Source organism: Vanessa cardui, chromosome Z (genome assembly GCF_905220365.1).
Source record: "Vanessa cardui chromosome Z, ilVanCard2.1, whole genome shotgun sequence".
NCBI classification, from domain to species: Eukaryota; Metazoa; Arthropoda; class Insecta; order Lepidoptera; family Nymphalidae; genus Vanessa; species Vanessa cardui.
In genome coordinates this window covers 8,357,677-8,378,694 of record NC_061154.1, presented here as the reverse complement: position 1 = coordinate 8,378,694, position 21,018 = coordinate 8,357,677, and the positions used below count along the sequence as shown (strand labels likewise).

General features: G+C 31.2%; 2 protein-coding genes across 2 annotated transcripts; one reads left to right on the top strand and one right to left on the bottom strand.

Moving 5' to 3' along the window:
• The first annotated feature begins 331 nt into the window (after positions 1-331).
• On the top strand, positions 332-16,162 carry LOC124542863 (ADP-ribosylation factor GTPase-activating protein 1). Its single transcript, XM_047120751.1, has 9 exons — positions 332-562; positions 639-806; positions 1,113-1,226; positions 1,323-1,477; positions 1,563-1,689; positions 1,863-1,985; positions 10,421-10,554; positions 14,648-14,816; positions 15,852-16,162. The coding sequence occupies exons 1-8, from the start codon at positions 503-505 to the stop codon at positions 14,811-14,813; spliced, it is 1,047 nt and encodes a 348-aa protein (XP_046976707.1). The 5' UTR covers positions 332-502; the 3' UTR covers positions 14,814-14,816; positions 15,852-16,162.
• A 2,685-nt stretch (positions 16,163-18,847) lies between these two features.
• On the bottom strand, positions 18,848-20,715 carry LOC124542864 (peroxisomal membrane protein PEX16). The gene has a single exon (XM_047120752.1). It carries the CDS (start codon positions 20,329-20,331, stop codon positions 19,342-19,344), a length of 990 nt encoding a protein of 329 aa, XP_046976708.1. The 5' UTR covers positions 20,332-20,715; the 3' UTR covers positions 18,848-19,341.
• Between the last annotated feature and the right edge of the window lie 303 nt (positions 20,716-21,018).

Sequence of the window (21,018 nt, the reverse complement as noted above, 5' to 3'; positions counted from 1 at the left end):
TTAGATATAGCAATATCCAAAGTATAATAATTTTATTAATAGTATCATAGAAATTAGCTATAATTAAATATCAATGCTTATTCTTCTGTAAATGTTCGTTTGAGGTATTATTATTTTAAATTGTGATACAGACATAAGTTACGATACTGCTTATAGTATAGAAAATATTTAGTGTTAAGTGAAGTACATAAAGCAGTAAAATAAAAATTGAAATATTTTTATGGCTACTTAAAAATCTACCATTTAGGTAACAATTTTTGATAATAGTATCATCCACATTAGGGTTTGTTAGCCTGTGGCAATAGTCTACTTGTCTTTGGTTGCCAACTGGAAAAAAAAGATAACTTTGACGTCCGCCTCCGTCCGAGTTGCGAATTGTGATAGACTTACTTCACTTACTTACCTGCTGGAATTGAGGACGTGTAGTCGTATTGTTGCACATTAATTAAAAAAAAGTGCAAGTGCGCTAGTTTTTGTGTTTATCAAATATAACAGGAATACAATGGCTTCGCCGCGTACACGTCGTAAATTAAATTGGATTCGAACTCAGGACGAAAACCACGTACGTAATTTAACGATTTGTTTCAAACGAATTTGTATACCATATTGGTGTTAATTTTTTATTTTTTTTTTGGTAGAAATGTTTCGAGTGTGGTACTCTAAATCCCCAATGGGTGTCGGTGACCTACGGTATTTGGATATGCCTTGAATGTTCTGGCGTACATCGCAGCCTTGGAGTCCACTTATCTTTTGTTCGTTCAGTCACTATGGACAAATGGAAGGACATAGAACTAGAAAAAATGATGGTGAGTGAACAGTCTTTCTTGGTGTATCAAATAAATTTGTTTAACTATCAGGTGATATCACTTTCAGAAGAGTATAACACTAACTAATCCTCTTTAAACAAATATATGTCAAAGCTTTGGAATTGCACAGATACAGTTTTAACAGACAGAATTCAAATATTGTGTTTCTTCCATTATTAATAGTATTATATTTATATTATATAAGTCTGTATATTCTCAGTTCATAAACCTTATAAGTAAATCTTGACATAGTTGTAGTTTAAACTTAAACAGTAAATTCAATGTAAACCTTATGCTGGTTACTAGGTTGGAGGTAACTTAAAGGCACGCACATTCTTTGAAAGCCAACCTGACTATAAGCCTGATATGAAAATTCAACAGAAGTATAACACTAAAGCGGCTTCAATGTATCGCCAAAAGGTATTGTTATGATTGTATTATACAATTTTTATTTTTCTCATAATTTGTGTACTTTATCTCAGAAAATATTTAATATTAATTAATTTTTTTAAACAGATAACAGCCCTTGCTGAAGGTAATGATTGGAGTCCTTCTGATTACAAACCAGAGGTAGTCGAGAAGCCCACGGACTGGAGTCAGTCACAGACTTTCTATTCGTCTGGTGATAATGCATTTCATACAAGCGGTTCTGATAATAACATCAGTTATCAGTTAGTAATTGATTAAAAATTTATTCATCATTTTGAATATTTTTGAATTTAATTGTTATAATTTTCGATAAATTTCTTTTAACAGTAGTGAATATGGGAGTGGTCGCTATACTGGATTTGGGAATACACCAAGGCAATCGCACTCTACTCCGATGTCTCCGATAAACAGCGGCAATGACATGGTTGATAATACACTTTCTTCACTTGCTTCTGTAAGTATATATCATCCAAATAAACTTGATTTACGTGTAATAATAATTTGCATTTTTTATTTATAGTATGCAAATAAATAAATAGTGAAATTGTTCGTTTATCTATACACAGTAATGTGATATGTCTATCAAAATATGAATGTGTTTTGAAATAGAAAATCTTGTTTTCCTAGGGTTGGTCACTGTTTACTTCATCTGTTACTAAAGCAGCCCGTACGGCAACTGAAAGTGCTGTGCGCTACGGAGGAATAGCTACGCAGAAAGTTTCAGAAATGGCTTCTAATGTAACTGATAAGGTAAGTTACATCATTTTGAGATAAAATGTTTTACTGATTAGACTGCTGTTGCGTTTTTTTGTTTAAGGTTTTGCTTATAACAGTATGTGTATTTGTAATGAATATAATTAGAATTATAGTTACAAATGTAATAGCAATGTGCACTCTTGTTGATAGGATATATTGATTTTTTTTTATAAAATATGTAGCTGCCTTCAAATGTCCTATTGTTCTATCTTTTTTAAATTTAGAAAATTAGATTGATGGTACACATAACAATTACAGATTTCCTCATGTTTTCTATAAAAGTAATATTTTAATGACGAATATTTTCTTTTATAAGACGGAAATATAGTTTAACCTTATTATTATTTTAAAAAATCGAGCTATACAAAATACGTCTAAGAACTAGGGCGCACTGGTAACTTTTGTCACGGTGACTGTTTCGTCACTCTTGTCAAGTCCGTGAATGACGAAACAGTCACCGTGACAAAAGTTACCAGTGCGCGCTAGTTCTAACAATTCGCAAGACAGAAGAAGATAGAATGTCTAAGAGATTTAACGCTTAAGAACAGATGATTGTCGACGACATGTTGCAATCATCAATTGTTGGTCACGTGACAACTACATTACATACTTGGTCGCTTTCATTTTGATCCTTTCTACGAATAAAATAGTCTACTACTTTAGGATTTAGTCTATGTCCACAGATACATAAATTTTGGCATGGAAGTTCGATATTGTACTTCTGTTTGTAGTCAAATATCAAATGCAGTTTTAAAATGTAGTCCAAATAAATAACAACGATGGGCTAAAATACCGTGACGATTGAATTTAAAATTATAGAAATGGATGTTGAAGCCATCATTTGCCCGTTGGTTTGCAAAAAGCTTAAAACCTAATTAAATTGCGCAACCAATATTTGATATTTATTAAATCAATTATTTATTTATTCGACTATTAGTCCTATCATATTTTTGTCTTATTTCATACTTCACTTTTGCACTGCGTTATTCACGGTGTTGAAACGAGAAGACACCTTGGTTTCTTGTGCTTCACTAACTATCCTTATTACACTAAAGTACATCTACATTTATTACTGTTCTAATAATTCGCATATAATAGGAAAGTCTATCTATTTATTCATTAGTTTAGGCCAACTTGACACATCTATACATATATATCTATATCTTCTGAAATGGAGGCAAATCAAGTAAGTCCACCTTAACGACTACGTTCTGAGTTTTTTTTGATCTTATGGGATCAGAGTAATGTATGTGATGTTGTCTCATATTTATTGATTTATTTATTATTTTCTAAAGTACTACTAGTTTAGTGTAGTATCTAGTTTCTACTTTGGAAAGTACTACACTCTAAGCTCGTTCAAGGTTTCAAGTTTTTAGGCTGTGTCTATCAGCCCCCGTCTGTTGTAAAGGTCCAATAACTTGGACTTTAGAGTTATCAATACAAATAGATAAAGAACACAAGGCTCGCTAGGTTTGTTAATAATCATTACTTCTACTAAGCTAAACAGATCGTTTTACTTAGTCTAATTTAGGTATGTTTGTTTATTCTATGATTTTTAATGTAGGTCACACAAAACTACGAAAATAATCAAAACGAAATTAAGTCAAAACCAAATCAAATGGAAGTAAAAATACTCTTTATTGTACACTAATAAATACACACGTAAGTCAGATTCAATATAGTAAACAAGAAAAATATGTACTATATTTAACATCAGCATTTCACCCGTGCGAAGCCGGGGTGGGTTCTACTAAATACAGTAAGATGACAAATAGTGAACCAAATACAATAATTATGCAGTGAATCGCAGTGCGTTAATATCGGCGTCGTTAAGAGTAAATTACAGTTGATTGAAAATCATTGGTGCTATCATATCAGTATAATTGTTTTCCCTACGATCAAGACGAAGTAGGTAAAACATCAGCTGGTATTGTAAGAAAAATATCTAAGAATTTTGTCTTACTGTGACTTACTAACATGGCGTAAAAGAAATAAGGTTTTCGTTTGAATTTTTAATTATCAATCGATCCATAAATATTAGTTCAGCCTTCATACTTCTCGGAAATCCGCTTGCACCGACTATTGATTCCCCAAAAAGATTTTTAACGTTCACCTGTTCGGATGCAGTTTTAGAATCTAGTTCGTAGGTTTTTAAAATGTTGCCATATAGGTTTTTTTGACAAGAATTGATATTTGATACTGATATTTTTGAAGGAATTCTTCGGAATACAAACACAAAAACATGACATTTTTTGCGATTTATTTGGTGAGAATCGACAAGCGACTTCCTTCGTTTTGTCCAGCTTTCAGAAATTGAACCAGTTTTAATTTTTTTTTAATAAATTAAATAGAGTATCATTTTTTCACAGAGTACAAATTTTTGATTGCTTTTTATTCTCCTTATTGTAAACATTGGATTAATAAATTCATCTTAATTGTTGATAAAATATAACCGCCTTCATAATTAACCTATTTTAGAAGATAACTGATTATTCACAATAATAGTTCATCATTTTTATCTAAACGTGTCGAAATAAATAACTTATGTTGATGAAACTCATTGATCTAAATGATCAATTTCCTTAATTTTAATATCGTAGTTGTATCGTATCCTATAAAGATTTATAGATTTATTTAACAATACCTAATAGTACATATTTTGTATTTTATATGTACTATAAATTTCACATTAATTTTATGATACATGAAGTATTGTATGTTTAATTTGATGTACTTCAACGAAAATCAATACTTCAGATCGGAAAAGCTTTATAAAATGCATCGGTACTTTTCGAGGGCATCCTTTTAAAGATGTTTAATTTTGTTCGAAGTTAATACGGCTTAATCCATAAAATTAAATGCGATTTGTTTGTACCCGACTGACATGACGTGCCTCTAAAAGCTTTATATATTCAATTAAAATATATACGGACTATTTGAATATAGGATTCACAACACATTTTGTCAGAGGGTTTTATGTAAAATAACAAAATGTACAGTTGCGTCAAGACGACCCAGTAATATAAAAAATAATTTCACTTATTAATAAAAAAGTATTTGTTATTTATTAGACCTCTTATCCTTTCAATTATGAAGTAATTTCAAACCGTTTTTATTGTAAATATTTCGACAATATGTTAAACATAAACAATGTTAATATAGGAATAAAATAAATAAGTCTTGATGTTTTGATTATTATATCAAAAGTTAATTTGTCATTTGATTTAATTTGCTCTTTCAAAGTTAGTAATTAAAAAGAACCTTTCCGCTCGTGTCAATATTAATTTTGTGCAATTAACATATCGCGTGTAGTCCTATTATCATAACTGAGAGCTGGCACGTGAGTGAACGATGTAGAAATTTTTATTCTGCACTTCCAGCTATCCTTTTATTTATTTAGCTATGTAAAGGTACGTGGGATTACTTGGATTGAACAGTAATCCCGTGAACAGTTCTTAAACCACGCACGCGCTGCGATCAGTTTTATCGCTATTGTGATGGTTCTCTTGTAAACCTGTGGTGCTATTAAGGTTATATCATAGCTACTGTTTTTATCAAATATTTGTGTCGGATTGATATCGGAACAAAATAAAAAAAATACGTTTTATGGACCTATGTAGTAGTAACATACTGTTAAATCGACTCATAGTTTATTATTATGTACTTTAGAATAACCAGTAATGTTAGTATATAAATACCACAAACGAATGATCGAAGATAATCTTTTGTAGGTTTTATTTCCATCTTCTAGATCTGAGTATTTGAATTGGCCGAAGTGTCCCTTCGGATTAATAGCATGCAATTAGTACGTCAATGGTAAGAAGTCGCCTCCCCCCATTACTCATGGGTAATAATATATATAGCAATCATGGGTAATGGGCTACCCATCATCGTTATCTATATTATTTTGTGTAATTACAATTGCTTGTTCATCTTTGCAACCGAAAGTATTAATTTACAGTCGATATTTGAAAATTCGATACACAATGTAAAAGGCCTGTTAAAAATTGCAATCATGTTGTCGCTAAGTTTTTCTATAGGCAACGCATCATAAATATATATTATCATGTATGTGATTATATCTACATCTTGGACTAATGTTCAGATGTCTAATGAAAATGATAAAAATCGAGAGGGTAGATAGAGTGATTAATGACCCATTTTTTTTCTATGTCTAACTTATTATGTTAATGGGTCTACATGCTGTCTTAGATTATGATAAGGTTTTCAAAAATGATATATTTTGACTATCAGCATAAGGGACACAATCAGGATAAAGACAGCATATACTATATATTCATATATACAGTGTAAAGATCGCAATTGAGATGATATTTGTTGATATACGTCGATAATTTGGGGGGGGGGGGGTGGCGTTCGTGAGTTGAAAGATCTATATTTCTTATTGTTCAATATATTTCTAATATTAATAACATATACCTAGTCTATCAAGAGTAAAAAGCCACGCCATGTACATTTGATTACAAATTTATATGCCACTTACAGCCAATGTTTTCAATATAACATATTATATTGATACAAATACGATCTAAATGTATTGCTTTGATATCATAAACAAAATCATAATAATAATAATAGATTGTATTGTGTAGACTCTGCCACATTGGTTCTGATCGATTTTATTTAATCTGCATTTTCTCGGTATATCATATTACATTTTAGAGCTTTATATGAAGTTCTCCCTTACCCATACCACCCTGTACATCCCACCCCCTCTGTGTATATCAGCTCCGGCAGTCCTGACATTCAAATGAAAATAAGGATCAGTAATTACACATTTTTGCATTAAGAACTAGCGACCTGCCTCAGTCTCGCACGGTTGATAATTATTAATTAATGGAATATATAATTTCTACCCTTTAGCACTCAGGCGTAATGTAGCTTTCTAACAGTTTTTTTATTAGATCATTAGTTACGGAAATGATGAAAACTTAATGATATTAGTATTTAGTTAGTTGTTCACTTGTTATTTTTATTGTTGCCTTATAATCACTGGACTTATCTTCGCCTAATAAACATAAGGAAATCTGACTTAGAAGACTTTTTGTTTCTTTGATTTCAATAATGTGTCAAAATATATAAACATATAATAAAATTGGAGTGTCTGTTTGTAATATTAAAATAGCCCCTTTTTACTCAGTGCATATGTATATATACACGGTACAAAATACCACAATAACATTTTTTACAATTTTTGTCTGTATGTTTGTTCCGGCTAATCTCTTGAACGGCTGGACCTATTTTGACGGGACTTTCACTGGCTATATAACTGATATAATAAGGAGTAACTTAGGCTTCAACATTTTTTTTTAATTCAAACGTGTACTAGGTTGCGGGCACAGCTAGTTATTAATATTATTCTACTCAGGCGATGCCAGTTATGGCCGGTTTGGAATAAAAGAGGAATGTTTTCATCGTTTGTTCACTTCACTTTGTTCGGCGATTGATCCGATCCTTTGATTGATGATATTACAGTTATTTTAATACTTTAGGAGCTGAGATGACCCAGTGTTTAGAAAACGTGCATCTTAATCGATGATTTCAGGTTCAAACCTAGGCAAGCACCACTATATGTATATGTGCTTAATTTGTGTTTATAATTCATCTCGTGCTCGGCGGTGTAGGAAAACATCGTGAGGAAACCTGCATGTGTCTAATTTCATAGAAATTCTGTTAACATGTGCATTCCAACAACCCGCATTGGAATAGCGTGGTGGAATATGTTTCAAAGTTTCTCCTTAATGGGAGAGGAGGACTTACTGACTGACTAATACTTTATTATCTTATTTATACTATGCCTTTTTATGTCTTGTAACTTTCATAAAAACTTTAGTTTTTACGTTGCTAACTTTAAGCCTTTTCTTTTATGTTGGGGTTGTTAATTATTACATATTATCTGCAGGCATCAGCTTTGCTCGCAATTTCATGTGCGTTTGAATTTAACAAAAAAAAAATGTTGTAGCCTACGTTACTCCTTATTACATTAGATATCTGGCAATGAAAGCAATTTCAAAATCGGCCCAACCGTTCTGGCGAACAACAGACAGATAGACAGGCAGACAAAAATTGAAAGCAAAATGTTTATTCTCGTACATGTACCGTGTATATATATGTACATATGCATTCAGTATGAAACGGTTATTTATATTATGTATAGATGAGTTTCCTAAAGATGTTACTTAAGATGGAGATTAGGTTTTAATAGTGTTTATTTGTAATAAAAAGGTTTCAGGAAGCTCATATTTCAGTATCCAGGAAATCTGATGCTAAACGTCAAATTGATGTAGATTATAAAATGCGATTTAAACTTTTGCAGAGTTCTTCCGATGGTTGACTTACAGACACATTGTTCGTATATATTTCATTCAGAATCACAAATTAAAGTTGAAAGTGTTAAAAAAGAAACCAGTTTTTATTTTTATTGTGTAATTCCACATGAATATAATCGTGTGGAAAAGTGAAGCTAGGTGTTAATGAGCGAGTTTTCATAACAATGTATCGATATATTATGTAAACAAAAAGATATGTTAAATAAAATCTGTATTAAATGCGCAGAATGCTATCAATGTTTCGATGCGATCGTCAGTGGACGGTATATTGATTTTACGTTGCACGTGCTTATCCTAGCCCACCTCTGTACGACCTAGCTATAACTCCGTTTGAGAGAAATTTAATGTAACAGGAGATAGATTATGTAACGACTATTTTATAAGCCTTCTTATATGTATATATATATGACGACCTCCATGGTCGAGTGGTGTGTACACCGGTTTTCATGGGTACGCCACTCTGAGGTCTCGGGTTCGGTTCCTGGCCGAGTCGATGTAGATTACCAATAGTTTTCAATGTTGTCTTGGGTGTGGGTGTCTGTGGTACCGTCGTTACTTCTGATTTCCATAACACAAGTGCTTCAGCTACTTACATTGGGATCAGAGTAATGTATGTGATGTTGTCTCATATTTATATTTATATATAAAAGAAAGTGGTGTTAGTTACACTACTTATAACTCAAGAGCGGATGAACTGATTTGGCTGAAAATTGGTGGAGAGGTAGCACTAGGAGTCGGACATAGGATACCGTTTTTTATCCCGTTCGGTTGAATAGATTGTGTAATTCGAGAGGAAAGTTTTTGTATATAATACATGGACAATATAGCAAAGAAACACTCATAATCTTAGAAGTTATGTGATGTCGTAAATAAAAAAAAATCTGTAGTTTATTTAGTAACAGTATTGCACACGAACGAAGCCGCAGCGGGTCGCTAGTATTTCATTGTCGGTATTCGAATTCAAATTGATTTTTTAGAAAATCTGAATAGATTTTTTCTGAGGGAACTGGTAATTATTCTTAATTAAAAATGTCGCTGGCAATTAATATTACGCCTTATTATCCCATATTGATTTATTTTCTATTAATATCTATATGAACACTTGTGTATAATAAAGTAGGCGGCGTTACTGGGATGCTTGAGTAGGATGAGGCCCTGACTCCAGACCGGCACTTCAATGATATATTTGATAGAATTAGTGTTGAAGGTCAAGTGCAATAGGTCAACATACTTTCCTTTTTAGATACGTATACTAAACCGGACAGATTATTCCACCTGTTGCTATTTGGAGCTACTCTCTGTTGAAATGTCACGCGTGTGTGGTGTACCCCGAAGTGTACCACGTAGCCGCCACCTTGACCTCTAAACACTTTATTATCGATCACTGATAGGCTAAACGTTATCACAATATGCTATGATTTTATTGCAATTAGAGTCGAGATGGCCCAGTGGTTAGAACGCGTGCATCTTAACCGATGATTGCGGGTTCAAACCCTTACCCGGGTGCTTAATTTGTCTTTATAATTCATCTCGTGCTTAGCGGTGAAGCAAAACATCGTGAGGAAACCTGCATGTGACAAATTTCATAGAAATTCTGCCACATGTGTATTCCACCAACCCATATTGGAACAGCGTGGTGGGATATGTTCCAAACCTTCCCCTCAAAGGGAAAAGGGAGAAGGAGGCCTTTAGCCCAGCAGTGGGAATTTAGAGGCTGTTGTTGTTGTTTGTTGTAGCAATTTATCCCTTAATAACAATAACAGTCTGTAGTTTTTCCATTTCTGGCCTAAGGCCTCCTCTATCTGTGAGGAGAAGGTATTGGAGCATATTCCACAACGCTGAAATTAGACACATGTAGATTTCTTCACGATGTTTTACTACACCGCTGAACACCAGAGGTTTTATAAACAGAAATTCTGTGGTTGTTGTCTGCGTTTGAATCCGCAATCATCGGTTATGATGTACGCGTTTCTAACTACTGGGACATCTCGGCCGCCACTTGGATAAATAGCAACAGGTTTAGATCACATATATAAATTGACACGTATTTTTCACTCGCATGTTTTATTTCTATTTTAGGTAAACAATCGTGGCGGCTGGACTTCTTTGAGCGGAACGAGCGAGTTGCGTCGAGCAAGTAACTCGAGCGCCAATTTCCAGGCTCCTGGCTATGGAGCTATGAAGAACTCTACATCTGAACCGTACTCAAAATGGTAGGCATTCTTAATATATCTTTAATTTAACATAGGAATTTAATGCCTTGCAGCCTGTAGTTGCCCTGGCTCATAGCGGAACACAATATTAGTAAGTATTGCTTTTTCGCGATAGAATATGGAATGAGAGTGGAATCCAGGTGAGCTGCCGAAAGCCTTAACCAACAAGAAAATCGTCATTTACAGAGAATATTTGAAAATGAATAATGATAAAGATTTTATTTGTATGTATGTAAAACGAACATTAAGTAATTTTAACTTTGTCCTTCTAAATATGATGAACGGAATAATTGTGAAATCAGCGCCAAATAATTATTACATAAATTTTCACTAACGTAAATCCGAGATAAAGGTCAAAGCGTCGCTCGTGACTTTCTACAAAGGCTGTACCGTTATTACAAAATCGCATTGTTTTTGTCACGCTTTGAAAATTTCAATGCTTTTTAATAATTTTATTTCACAGAGATCGAACGTTTTCTGTTTTATAGTTTACTCAAAACTGATGTTGAACAACAGATAAAAATGAGATCAATCGTAATAGAGATATTAATTACTTTCACATGCAATTAAATGACTACAAACAGAATTACCTCGAATTTAACAATAGCTGTATTGCAGTAGCGGTCATCTAGGTTCCAGGCATTTGCGAATACGGTGTGAATTTATGCAGCGATTTTCCGCGAATACAGCTTCAATTCAAATTTAGTATGGACGCTGAAATATTAACAACATACGATGTAGTGGTGACGCTGTGCGATTTGGCGAACTACAATTACGTGTATATTTGAAATGCTTTTGTTTTCACAAGTGTATATGAGTTTGCGTTCAAGTTATCGCCGGATCCCTAATGCTATAGGGTGCATAGAATCGAAAATCATACAAAAACACGTTATATAATGATTCTTTTATTGATTTCATTTTGTATATAACGAAGTAAAATGTCACTAGAACTATGTAAGAAACGCTTTAATGATTATCGATATTTAACTCGCTTAGGTTCTATTCGCAATAACACAATCAGTCAGCCGAATATCGTAGCTGATTCCGATATTCGATTTCCAAATCAGATTTATGAATAATGTTTGCTGCAAAACTGCGATATGCTTTGTGTCGTCTGCGAAATTTCGAGTATTAATTATTGTGAAATGCTATGCTATGTATTCAAATACGCAGGAATTTGGTGTTTGATATTATTGTGGTCTGGTATGTAAAATTTCATATCAAATCATAATAGGATAGTAAAATAATTAAAATTAAATGCAAGCGAATGATATGCATTCCATGAAATATGTAATAACATAGGTTACTGTGCTGTGCGCTTTCTTTTTTATGGTTCGTTTTATTTTTTTATTTTTAATGTCGACATCGTTTTTCGTGCCATTCTGTTGAACCGATTTATCTATGATGAAATGATTGCAGTATGAAAGAAGCCTTAATGCTTCTACATCGCTTTGAACTTGTTTGAGACTTAACTTTATTTTGCATTTTCTGCACAAAGACAGTATTTTTTATGGTTTCTTTGTAATTTATTATTTTCCTTAAACTGTAATGTACAGAGAATAATATTAAGTATATATTAAAGTCATGAAATTGAATTTCAATTATACTTCATAGATTTGACCAAGTCATGTTAATATATTGAGGTTTTACAGAATTGTGCGACGATCAATTAATTAATGGTTCAATTATTTGCTTCGATGTAATTAAAACAGTTAGATTGCGGTTTCCGATCACGCCTATTTTCACCTTTCGCCGCTGCAGTGAATTTAATGCACGCCGTGTCGATGCTTGGCATCTCGCTAATGTTCGTACTTCAAGATCAGTCCTCTCGGGCACGTGAAATGATCTTTCAGACATTTTTCTTGAGCGCTAAGTTACGCAATTATCAAACTTTGATAACTCGTAATCATAAAAGAGATGCAACACGTGGATGCATTTAGTTATATAATGTCAAAATCAAAATCAAAGTCCTAGTTTATTCAAACAGGCTTTACAAGCTGGTTTTTTAAAACGATATTAAGTGAAGCTAATATCTCTTCGCACTGTAGATTCTACCGGCAAGAAATTCAGTAGTTACTCTTCCAGCAATTAAAAAATAAAATCGTGTTACTTAAATACAATTATAGATAACATCCTGCCTGGAAATCAACAAGTAGGTACTACTCGTAGCTCCACACTTTTTTATCATCTATAGGTATAATCTTAATGTTTTGGATAATGTTCTTTCTCTGTTAATGTAATTTGTGCAAATGTTACATTATCGATCAATTTTATTAATCAATGTTAGCAAAATGTCTCTAATTTCGTTAGTTTTTTTTTAATAATTATGGTTTCAAATACTTTCATGATATCTATTGCTGCTGGATAAAACTTGCTGGATTCTTTGACTTAAGTATGAAGCAATGAGATCAAGAGCCCTACCTTTAACGCCGTAATATTTGAGCTTATAAAGAAGCGTCTCGTGTTTTACACAATCAAATGTTTTAGATAAATCACAGAATACTCCAATAGCATTCTGTGATTTCTCCCAAACATCGTAAATATGCTTAAGAAGCGCAATTCCCGCATCAGTTGTTGATCGACCTCTTGTAAAACCAAATTGCTCACTATGAAAAATTTTATTTGTACCAAAATGGATAAGAAGTTGATTTAAAATAATTTTTTCGAAAATTTTACTTAAAGATGGGAGTTTTGAAATAGGCCTGTAATTACTGGGATCGCTCCTATTTCCGTTCTTAAAAAGTGGTAAGACTTTACTACATTTTAACAAGTCAGGAAATGAACCCGTGTCCAAACTCTTGTTAAAAATTACTGCTATATACGGAGCAATATCGTGTATGATGTTATTTATGAATTTTACCGAAATGCCCATACGTCGTTAGTTTTTTTAATATTGAGTGTTTTAAATACTTTTATAACATCGATTGCAGAAACTGTTTCAAAAGAAAAATCAATAACGCATTTAGAAACATGTTTATTTAATAATCTAGCTGCATCTAATGTAGATGATTTTAAATGAGATGTTATTTTATTAGGTATGTTATCAAAAAATATTTCAAATAAATTTGCAACTTCCAAATCAGAATTTGTGTATTTACTGCCTGTGTTTAATTTGATAGGCATACTTTCCTTTTTAGGTTTTCCACTAACACTTCCAATAATGTCCCAAGTGGCCTTTATTCTATTATCGGAAGTCAAAATTTTGTTCTTTATGTATAAATACTTAGCATAAATACATACTGTTTTAAATATTTTGGAATATTTATTGACATATCCTAGAAAGGCTTCGTTTTGATTCCACTGCTTCATACCATATAGGTCGTATAATTTATTTCTACTTTTATATATACCAATAGTAGCCCAGTGACTAAACTTCAATTTTGTATTATTATAAAATGATTTCATTTTGAATATTTTATATTTAAATTCTATTAATATTAATTCAAAAAATGAATTATAAAGTTCATTTGTACGTTCTTAAACAGCGATATAATACGTTTTGTTTTTTAAATGCCCGTGTATTCCGGTTATCTAACAGAAGTACATGCTCAATGAAATATTACGATTGCTACTATTCAACGAATGCAAACCAGCACGTTATCGAAACGTTTCCTGATATCATTCTGCTTGCGTTCTCGTGATGACAATTTGACAATTTTAATCGACTATGTTCTATTTACGAATACGTTCATTTAAATTGATAATAATCTATACATATAGTAAAATTGGAGTGTCCGTTTGTAATATTAAAATAGCCCTTTTTTACTCAATGCATATGTATCTATACACAGTACATATAACAAAATAACATTTTTTACAATTTTTGTCGGTCTGTCTGTCTGTTTGTTCCAGCTAATCTCTGGAACGGCTGGACCGATTTTGACGGGACTTTCACTGACAGATAACTGATTTAATTCTCTATTAAATCCCTACTAACTTAGTCTACAATTTTTTTTTGTTGTCGCGGGCACAGCTAGTATTGTATAAATGATGTAACTCAACTAATTTTAAAACGACGTATTTACGATATAAGAATATTGACAAATTAAATTAAACCATAGATATGCTTTAACTTTTTTGTGTGTTGTTACAGGAATGAGCAGATTCAGCCAACCATCGTGCACTCGGTTGCGGCGCGCAATAATTTGGATTCACGTGATTTGTCGCAAGTCGGCGTATCGAGCCCGCCTCCCGACATCAAGAACATTACCATAAAGAAGAAACACGATGATGATTCCTGGGACTGGCTCAACAATTAAGATGTGAGTATTTATTGTACGTATTCGATCGTGAAATCCGAATAATGGAGAAGCTCTGTATTCATTTATTATTGTCCGGATTTTGTGTTACAAACTTACAGTATACGACATGCCCCATATAGTTTTTCATGAGTTTTCATATCTCATAATATTTCTTATATTCAGATTCTAATTGTAAATTTTAAATTGCATTTTTTATCTATATGAAACTTAATGATATGTTGTTTGTTTGGGTTATGATGAATATTTTGTGTCAGTTAAAGAGACGTCACCATTTTAATAATTTCAAAAATATTTAAAAATAGATCACAGTGCTTGGATACACTTCTTTATAAAAGACAGGTATATGCTGCCTACTTGTTGATGACATTTTGAAGGCCTACAAATCTGTAATAAATAGTTTTTATGTACCTGCTACTTTCACTTACATAATCGTTCGCTCTGAAACCGCCTTAAACGACTATATTCTGTCCATCTGTGTTGCCATTTTATTTAATTTTTATTTTATTTGAAGTATAATTTTAGAGAGGTATTTTAAATTTAGCACCAGCATCTATTGCTAAATTAAGTTCAAATATCATACATAAAACACTCGTTAAAGGAAGGGCGAGGATAAATATAAAATAAAAAATAACATCACATTACTTTAATGTCAAATATTGTTTATTTTTAACAGGTTCAATCTGGCAAAAGTCTGTCAATACTATCAGTGTTTTCGAGGATCGTAATAAATACAATCAAATAATGTTGTCTTAAATTTTCGCGATTATTACACATTTAAATAAAACTAATTATAACGGATGAATCGCGTATATTAATTATTTTTAAAACATACGGGTAGACCCGTGACCACGAACACTGCAAAGTGCTCGAAACGTCGGGATGTTTAAAAATAATTAATATACGCGATTCATCCGTTATAATTAGTTTTATTTAAATACAATCAAATACTCTATCTAATAACGAAACGCACAGTTTAATGGTATATTTTTTTCTATTTATGAGCACGAAACTAATAATTATTTATTTTTATTTCAGCACCTTTCAAGCATTTCGACATGGCGTTACGCGACACATACTGCTGTGCAATTACTGGTATAAATCAATGATATTCTTTATAAAGGAAGTGTATTTCCTTTAATAATCTATTTTGTGGTACAAAAAAAATATATTTATTCCAAGAGTTATAATCAAATAATTTTATCATTTGTTATATATAACTTTACAATTGGATATAAAACCTTCTTTAATAATGTTGCAATCGTAATGTCGCTTATTAGCCTAATTATTTTATTGAAAAAAAGATATATAACACATGTAAATAAATTCAAATAAAAGTCTAGAAAAATTTTGAGTTGTAATTTTAGCCATAATAAAAGTATTTTTAATAAATATTTTAATGATATGTTAATTAAAGGTATGCATTTGTGTTTCTTGCAGTAAATTATTAGTATTGCAATTTATTATAAAATATTGTGAGTGGAGGGAAAGTTACGCTAATGTGGTACTTTTGGGAAACGAGGTTTAATGTTTAGTAAGAAGACCTCACTTCGTAAATGTACCATTTAAGTGCGCTTAAGCGTTTCTTCCTTTCCACAGATTATATATATATATATATATAAGTATATATGTATAGTATTAGCAGAGACGGCGTGAGGCTATGGAGGAGTAAGCAAAGCGCATTCAAATAATGATATATATAATTCGTGCCGATCAATTTGAAACAATAGTATCTATTAAAATACTACGCTTATAAAACTGTAATTAATAACTTTTATATTTCTATTTTTACCTATTTTTCGTATGTATATAGAATTTTTAATGATGTTAATGATATAATATATATTTTATTAAATTTATGCTAAGATTCCATAACCTTTCTATTGCTAAAAGCCTACTTTGAAGTATATTTTGATAAAACATTAAAGAGGTGCCGTTTGTATTCGAATTATAATAATACGTTTTAAATTGAATTGACTGATTCAATTATGTTATATGTGCGATCAGTTTAAGGTATTTTTTAAATTTGTACGTATTTTTAGTATTCTTATGTATGTATGTTGCGTTGCGAAATTTTATACGGCTATGTTTTATAAGATATCTGTGGGTAAGGCTCGTTTTAAAATTATTATATAAATGAAACTACATTTTAATTAAAATAATTATGTATGCTAACTTATAGTACCGTTCGACATTTGCCCTCCATTCAATTTATTTAAATAAAATATTTTTGGCACAAAGAACTCTTGATGGTAGGATATTTATATATAATTATACCTGAATTATGGTACCTTCGATGTTCGAATATACTATATATATGACATATTATAACATTAAGTAAGTGAAACATGAGATCATTATTTCTTAATATTACTGATACCGATGAAATTTTTTTATAAAAAATATATTATAGATTTATTCGTGTATGTTTGTCTGTTCGTATCTGACAACAGACTTATATGGTCAATATTGATTGCAATGTTTACTTGGTAAATCAAATGACGAACGATATCAAATAACCTACCACCTAATGTTAGTTAAGCAATTTTAAATGGTCACTTCGGGTGTATGAGCAAAGTAATTTATCGCATAACGTATTTTTGTACGGCATTTATTTATGTAAATTTGTATATTTTAAATTTCGAAAAAATTAACTTTTATTATATTCGTCAAAAATTCCTAAAGGTATTAGTTTTAATTCTGTTTTTTATTTTTGTTGCGATTTTCTTCGTTTTCAATTTAATGTGGCCATATTTCTTAAGTAATATTGAACTTTTCTTTATTAATGAGTTCGAAACTCGACGTAGAATTGAAACGTGAATATGAAGATTATATATGCGACACTGACTAATAATCGCTATGTAATCAATATGCCGTATCAAGATTTTCTCGAGTGAGATACGAATTCGAACACAATCTCAATACGGCAATGCGATTCTTTAATAAAACATTTCGAATGTCACTCGTGAAATATTGACAATCGATTTTTAGAGATACGCCATTATATAAACTTAATAATTGATTTGGTCAATGTCGCATAACACATTCTGACGTTTCAAGCTCGTTGTTTTGCGGTGAGTTACGAGTTTCTTGTTACAAAATAGCCTAACAGGACATTGTAATAGGTTACTAATTTTGCGGAACAAATTGGTCACATAATAGATAGGATATACATACATTTATTTAATAAATCCTTCATCATTTGTAAAAAGATTGGTGGATATGAGTATTTTTTTTCCACATTTTTCACTAAATTAACATCGGTTCGGAAACATGTTAGTGGTAATAGATTGTCCCAACTTACGTATGGTATAGAAAGAATAATTATAATTACCTAACATTATCTTATTTTTAATGATTTGCTGCTTTAGCATTGAATTAGCTTTAAAAAAAATATATGTTTAAGTATCGCCTATGATGAAATAATCCTTTTATAGGTTAAAAACAAATTTTAGAATAGGGATATTATATGTATGGAATCCTTTTTAAAATTTCATCGAAGAGTTATAGTTTGTTTAAGCAGAATTATATGATTCAATGGTCATTGGAATCTCAAATGATTTTCATTTACAAATATTTATTTAATATGCCCCCAAATTACTGAACGAATTTAAATGGCTTTTAATTAAACGTAAATTAAATTTTAAGGCAACTTTTCAGCTCACGTAATTAAACAGCGAAAACATACAAATCTTTAAAAAACACAATTTTGGTGTTGTGGCAGCTTTGTATTTATTTGCCAACATTCAAATGTGTGCAACTAAATTTAAATTTATTTATCGTCTTAATATTACTATGAGATTAATGTATTTTAATATTAAATGTATCATATTCAATCTCAGTCCATATTGTAATCAAAAGTTATCTATATGTATCAATGAAATGACTAATATAGTTATGAAATTACTTGGTGTAAAGAAGATATCAAAATCATTATAATTAGTATACATAGCAGTTAGTTTTATTGTCAAAATATGTTAGTTTAATTTTATGGGTTATCGTAATTATATTATAAAATAAATAAAGACAACATGTGATGTTTGATTTTTATTTTAACCCCATATGAAAAATACATCTAGTAGATGTGTTCAAAAATCAATAATTTATATCCAATAAAATAGTATAAGTTCAGTATACTTAATTACTAAGATGTAAAAAATTGGTACAACCTTACATCATACTCGCAAAACTATAAATTATATTCCTGTTCATGTCATATAGCATTTACTTCATAACATTAATGGTATATCACAATGTTTGTGAATGTATAAGTTCCATGTCAAATAGCAGTTACACTAATATAAGGAAACATACATATTGTGTTTGCTATCAATATATTTGACATTTTTCCTTGAGTTTTCCAATAGTATGAATAAATTGTGTTATCTTTTATACTTATTTCTACAATTTTTTTTTTGTTACGTTTTATTATTACTTTAACCACATTTATTTACCTTAAAAAGTAACCTGTAACCTCATAATGGAAGTACAAAAAGTAAAAAATATTGCAACCTTCATCTTTTTACATTTATGAAGCCCACATGTAAAAGTAAATATCTTGCCAGTGACTTAAATATTGAATGATGGGTCCACATATAAATGACATCATTGGTATTTTGTTTGAAGTTGATGTCAGCACACTTTCTAACACGTTCTTGGAATAACCATTGTACATTGGACTCCGCAGTAAATACAAAACTAATCCAAGTTTTCTGCGACTAATTTCCAACCTTTGGTCATAGGATAAACTTTCCATATGTCTACTATATAATCTGAAACTTGCGACATCCATTCCTAAAGCTATTAACCATTGCTTCCAGGACTTAGTGCCAAAAATCCTCATGGATAATAAGTGTACTAGTGGTTTCATAATATGCAATAATTCTGCTTTCAAAAGATTTTTTTCTTCTATATTTGATGCTATCACTTCATCCTTAATCTTTAAGGGCTGCCAATCTCTCAAAGCAATTGGTGGTGCTCCATCCACACGACGGACTACTCTGCCTGATCTTTTTAGAGTAAAGAATGCATTTGAATTGTCATCAGTATTGTTACCTTCTGTAAATTTTTTCCTTTGTAGTGCTGGTATAGGTGGGTGTTGAATAGGTATCTCTTTGTACCTATATAATAAGACAAAGGCTGATGAGCATTTGAAAATCTGAAGCAATGTTGCCGCAGTCCATTTTCCTTTGTTACCCCACCTATTTTTAACAACAAGTTCAACAAATACTTCACAGTAATGAATGATGGTAAGCCATATTTTAATTTGCTCCCGTAAACTATATTGTTGTGTTTCGTTTCCATAGGCATCTCTTATAAGTCTATCATTAAATAAAGATAGTATTTTAGATAATGAATACACAAGTTCAGAGATAATAGGTGATTTGTTAATTTTTCCAGCAACAAAATAGGATGACCATGTTGCAACTGTCTCAACATCAGTTACTATGCCTGGATTGTTGATTACCCATCGTTTGTAGATGGCAAAAATTTCGCTTAAAGACATTTTCTTATCCATGTTCTTTAAGTTTATTGTTTTCCTCGAGGTAAACTATTTTTCAAATAAAAATATGGTGATAAATAAATTTACCCTAGAATTTGCCGTGCATCAGGCTGATAGTGTCTTATTCTTCTGTAGACACGATTACTTTTTAATTGTATTTAGATTTATCATATATTTGCAATGACAATCTTAGTGTAGGCAAAGGTTATTTAAATTCTGATTTTTATTCAAAATAATATTAAATTCGGTACTCTATTGATACTCTGCAGAGACGTACTTTAAAATCAGAGTAACATAACCACTAAGTTTAAATGAACTCGATAAATTGCATTATTAATTTTTATTGATAACATTAACACTATATAGTTTCCCTATCAGTAGGCTCTATGTCAAAGTCACTTCTGAATTGTCATAAAGTAAAATAATGTATAATAGATTGAAGTTTCTCAAATGACCACAGAGTAAATTAAAGAGTCCGAAAATTTATAAAAATAATACAATCACTACTATGATAAAATGAAAACAATAAATCGCGATAATCTTGCTTGCTTTTGGCGTCCCACATTTTTTCATAAAATATTACTATTGAATAAAGCCAATCACATTAGTCATTTTATGAAATTTTCAAAATGATGTACAAGTCAGTTGTTGTCGGTTTGGAGTGAAACTATGAGAACACTCATTAATTAAAAGAACACCTGA

Coding starts and splice junctions, on each gene's coding strand:
- LOC124542864 (XM_047120752.1), bottom strand. CDS start 20,331: ATGGATAAGAAAATGTCTTTAAGCGAAATTTTTGCCATCTACAAACGA.
- LOC124542863 (XM_047120751.1), top strand. CDS start 503: ATGGCTTCGCCGCGTACACGTCGTAAATTAAATTGGATTCGAACTCAG. Junction 1,478..1,562: donor GATAATAACATCAGTTATCA/GTTAGTAATTGA, acceptor TTCTTTTAACAG/TAGTGAATATGGGAGTGGTC. Junction 1,690..1,862: donor CACTTTCTTCACTTGCTTCT/GTAAGTATATAT, acceptor TTGTTTTCCTAG/GGTTGGTCACTGTTTACTTC.